The following is a 4,388-nucleotide window of genomic DNA, read 5'->3' as shown; positions in this document are numbered from 1 at the left end:
ACTTGGCGCCGTGCTAGTGTGAGGAGGGCGGGCCAGGGGCGACCGGGGCGGCCAGCGCGGCGGGAGAGCCCCGCGCGGGGTCCTTCCCGCGGGCCGCGGGCCGCTCGTCAGCTGTCTGGGGGCACGGGGCCGCCGAGATAACACGCGAGAGCCACGTAAGTGCGCATGGAGCGGCGCGGCGCTCGGTGGAGGGGGAGGAGCTGCGCAGGCGGCTCGAAGCACCTCGTTGCCTCTCCTCTATCCCTCGATGCCCAAGAACCCCCTGGTGGTGGGAGCACGAGCCTGCCCTGCCGGGCCCGAGGGACCAGGGCGTGCTGCTAGAGCAAGGTGCGGTGGCGGTGTGGCGGCCACGCCGGCCGGCCGGGCGGTAGCGCACGGCCCAACGGCCCGCCTTCAGGCCCGCCCCGCCGCGGCGGGCTCAGCCCGGGGCTGGCTCCTCGACTCATGCTCCGCTCAAACCTTATCGGGCGTGTTTAGCCAGTTGTCAAGTGACGGAGCAGTCGGAGCCACGCGTAACTCGTCTCCTCTTCTTCATCCCTCCCCGCCGCACCTCCCGCAGCCCAATGTCTGTGAGTACCGCGCCACCCCGACCAACCCCTGACCCTCTCCCCGCCCCCTTGATGTCGGCCGTGTGCAATCAGCTGCTGATGGCCCGCAGGATCGTGCGCACTCGGCGTACTCTTGCCGACCCCTCAAAATTCAACCCGCTATCAGGGGACCCCCTTCTTCCGGGCGCGATGCCCTTCCTACCCGCTGCGGTGCATGCAGGCTTCACAATACTTAACCTAACTGCCATTCCGCCTCTCAGGCATACCGTCGACACCCCCTGGAGGGTGGTGTCGGCGCGGCTCCGCGGCCCGAGAGGCGCGGGTGGTCCGTGATCGTGTGCCCGCGCCAGGGTCGTCGCCATGGCTACGGCCATGTGCACCACCCCGTCCACCTGAGGCTGGAGGCCACCCGGGTGAGCGGCTGCTCCTGCGAGGCCCTGCAGTGGATCCCGCCCCAGCACAACCACCAGGTGAGTCCGCACCGCAAGGACAGGAGAAGTCCGCCAGGGATACCCCGCGCTGGGGGAGGCCCCCGCCGTCGGCCTCGGAGAGAGGGGTATCGCCGCAGTGCGGGACGACTACCAGAGATATGCTCGCTATCTGTGGGCTTGAGGTGGTGCGTCACAGGGCATAACGACGGGGCCGCTTTTGCAGGATGGCCGCCGCCCCGGTGGCCCGCTTCGTCGCGCCCCACTGCAGAGGGCCTACTCCCTGGAGCGGCCGCCCTCTCCGCCCGGCGCCGCACCCAGCGCTGCGCCCGGCGCCACGCCCACCCCCACGCCGCCTCCCGCCCACGCCTGGACAGCCCCCCTGGCGCCCCTCAGGGGCCACCACCCGCTGGCCGGCGCGGAGGTGCGCGCCAGGGCAATGGAGCCGCCATCGACGTGGATGCCGAACACCCGCAGGCTGCTCCTGGAGCCCGCGCCGTGCCGGCTGCGAGGGCTGCCCGCGGGCCGGCTGCCCTACGGCGGCCCCGCGCTGCGTGCACACGCCTCCGCCTTCCACCCGGCCGGGGGCGGTGGCGGCTACCCCATGGCACCCAGAGGCGGCGCGGGCGGCGCCCAGGCCGAGCTGCTGTATGGGCTGCGGCCCAGCTCTGCTCCCGCTGCGCCAGCTGCGCCCGCCGCCCTGGCGCTCTTCAGTGAGCAGGCGGGCCGCGGGCGCGGGGGGCCGCACGGCGCCCCGCTCGAGCCCCCGCACGCCCACGGCGCATCCCCCCCGAGCCTGCGAGACGCCCATCTGGAGCCCGCGCCACTCCTCAGGTCCCAAGTCCTGCGAGTCCTGAGACCGGAGGAGTTGGAGCAGAGGGGCCCCTCACAACCCAGCGCCAGCCTCTCCGCGCCCGCCACACCCCTCACCGTGCTGCCCGCGGAGGAGGAGGACAGCGCGGCTGGTTCTGCGGGAGCGAGCTCTGATGAGGACGACTCCAGCCTCAAGGTGGATATTGAGAAGGAGCCCGCATCGCCAAAGGCGGCCGAGCCCACTTCAAAGCTAGCGGACACGAAAGGACTCAGCGTCGCCGAGGGCAGGGCTAACCGGCGGCAGTGGCTTCTCAGGATCGTCCGGGAGAACTTCAACGAGCAAATTGGGCTGCTGGTGGAGCGCTTCGTGCGGCGTCCGCGACATGACAAGAGCGTCCGTAGGGTGCCTGGCATCGGCAGGAAGGTAAACGTCAACCTGCAGAACTTCTGGAAGCGCAACTCTGGACAAGAGCGACTCATGAAGGTGAGACCGGGTGACTCGGTTGGGGAGACGTTGCTTGACCAAATCAATTTAAATGACTATATCTTTTTCAGACGAAGGACCTTCTAGGCGTGTACACCGACAGCGGCATGGACTGGAAGGGGTTCCAAAGGTGGCTGACGAAAGACCTCCAGTTTATGCCATCCTGTGCTAAACTCTGCGCCCTGAGCCTGGATATCTACCAGAAGTACTGGAGCACGGACTGGGACGACGCTGGGACGACGGGTTGACGGTGGGCGCGGAGGGCGAGCAGTCGGCAGCCCAGCTGACGGCATAGTTTTCTCCACTACGGCCAGCTAAGCAGGCCTGACACCGACACTCCACGCGTCAGCTTCTACAGCGTCGGCGAAAGGTTCAACTCCCTTTCTGCAATGTCGCCGCCGACGGAAGAAATTGGATTCTGACGAGTGAGATTTTCTAGTGAGTCTGGACGTGATTTAAAATCAGCGTTATCCTCGTTAAAATTGTACATATTTTGCTAAGGGGATGATGACCAAAACGTCCCGAGCACGGCAAGCCTGTCGCGAACAGCTGCTGCTTTCAGCTTGGCCCACTGTCACGCAAAAGTAAACCCTAATCCTGTGCTGTGCTACTTAAAAATCCATTGGACACACAGTTGATGCGCCATGACGACCGTCAATTATTTTTATAAGTGCCCTGAACTGTAAATAAATGATCTTATCTATGTGGAAGATGCTTACCTGGTTCTGAAGGGCCGCGATCTGCTGCTCCTGCTTGGCCGTCAGCTCCTCTCTTTCCTTCTTCTTGTCGTTGGCAGTGGCCAGCTGAGCGGCGAGATCGACACCTACCGCAACATGAGGGTGGTCAGTGTCATGATGCACTACAGGGAGGGCTCCACGAGCCCCTCGCAGCAACACTCACGTTTGGCGTCAGCGTCCTTCAGGGCCTGCTTGGCGGTCGCCAGCTCCTTCTCGAGCTGCTGCAGGTGGTTTTTGTAGTTCTCGCGTTCCTCTGTGCGGAGCTGCAGGGACGAGGAGGGAGTGGATCACGGTTACCATTGCTCATGCGCTGCGCCGTTTGCTGCACGTCGCTCCCGCTCACTCACCTGCAGCTCCCTCTCCAGCTTGGCGATGGTCTCCTCGAGGTCCTTGGAGGGCGCTGCCACCGCCACTGCTGCCGGTGGGGGGACGGGCCCCTGCTTGGCCAGCACGGCCGCGGCCTCCTCCAGCTCCTTGACGCGCTGCTCCAGCTCGGCTTCGCGGCGGCGCAGCCGCTGCAGCTCCTCGTCATTGCCGGGGGCGGCGGGGGCCGCGGCGGGGGCGGCTGCTGCCGTGCCGGGGGCGGCGGCACCGGCGTTGGCCCCGGGGCAGCGGCAGGGGCAGTGGCGGCGGCGGGGGCGGCGGCACCGGCGTTGGCCCCGCGCTGTGAGCAAGGACACACACGGGCGTTAGAGAGGTTACCCAGAAGACGGCCACTCCTCACCTCACTGCAGCCACGACGACCCCCCGGCAGTGCCCTGGACCCGGGACTCACCCTGGCGGTGAGGGTCGGTCCACTACGGTTCATGTCGCCTGTCTCGTCTCGCTGCGCCTGCACCACTAACCGCACACACGGGCCGCTACCCGATACAAATGCGAGCCGCAGTAAAATGTCTCCCCCCCCCCCGGCCGACCCCCCAGATAAGCGCCCCCAGGACGCCCTGGACAGGGGCGACATGTCACCAGGGTGTCACATGGCCGCCACCGGGGAGGTCGACGCGGGGGTCAGCGGGCGAGGAGGGGCGAGAGGGGGAGTTGTTGTGGTCATTGGCGGGCGGGTCCAAGACGCCGTGCAGTGTTTGCATGCATGATCAGCGAGTGTGCTCCTCGGCTTTAATAGTGTCAGCTTGGGGGTTATCCCACCCGCGACAGTCCCGCGAGGACTCGGCGTGACCCTCCTGCACAACATGCAGTGCGCAGTGGGATACACTAACGGTATGAGTCACGTCCCTGAAAGGTCACGATAATATCACGGCACCGTTTGCACATCAAAATCAAGTCGAAGATTTGGGCTACGCTTGTTTAATTTTGAGCTCAACATGACGAATGTGGGATTCGCCGTTGTGAATCAGCCAGTTCAGCCCGTGCAAGCTCTCGG

The 4,388-nt window shown here is 66.0% G+C and overlaps 1 protein-coding gene and 1 long non-coding RNA gene across 2 annotated transcripts; one reads left to right on the top strand and one right to left on the bottom strand.

Moving 5' to 3' along the window:
* Positions 1-208: 208 nt before the first annotated feature.
* On the top strand, positions 209-2,983 carry LOC113208826 (skin secretory protein xP2-like). Its single transcript, XM_026426030.2, has 4 exons — positions 209-569; positions 809-1,018; positions 1,203-2,273; positions 2,345-2,983. The coding sequence occupies exons 1-4, from the start codon at positions 564-566 to the stop codon at positions 2,519-2,521; spliced, it is 1,464 nt and encodes a 487-aa protein (XP_026281815.1). The 5' UTR covers positions 209-563; the 3' UTR covers positions 2,522-2,983.
* Positions 2,961-3,620, bottom strand: LOC127748718 (uncharacterized). The gene is made up of 3 exons (XR_008011623.1): positions 3,358-3,620; positions 3,174-3,273; positions 2,961-3,096 (listed from the first exon to the last, which is right to left on the bottom strand). It is a non-coding gene; the product is annotated as an uncharacterized LOC127748718 (long non-coding RNA).
* Positions 3,621-4,388: the final 768 nt, after the last annotated feature.

This window comes from Frankliniella occidentalis, unplaced genomic scaffold (genome assembly GCF_000697945.3).
Source record: "Frankliniella occidentalis isolate FOCC.00 unplaced genomic scaffold, Focc_3.1 Scaffold168, whole genome shotgun sequence".
Lineage (NCBI taxonomy): Eukaryota > Metazoa > Arthropoda > Insecta > Thysanoptera > Thripidae > Frankliniella > Frankliniella occidentalis.
The sequence above is the reverse complement of the archived record's forward strand: the minus strand, read 5'-3'. Positions and strand labels throughout refer to the sequence as shown.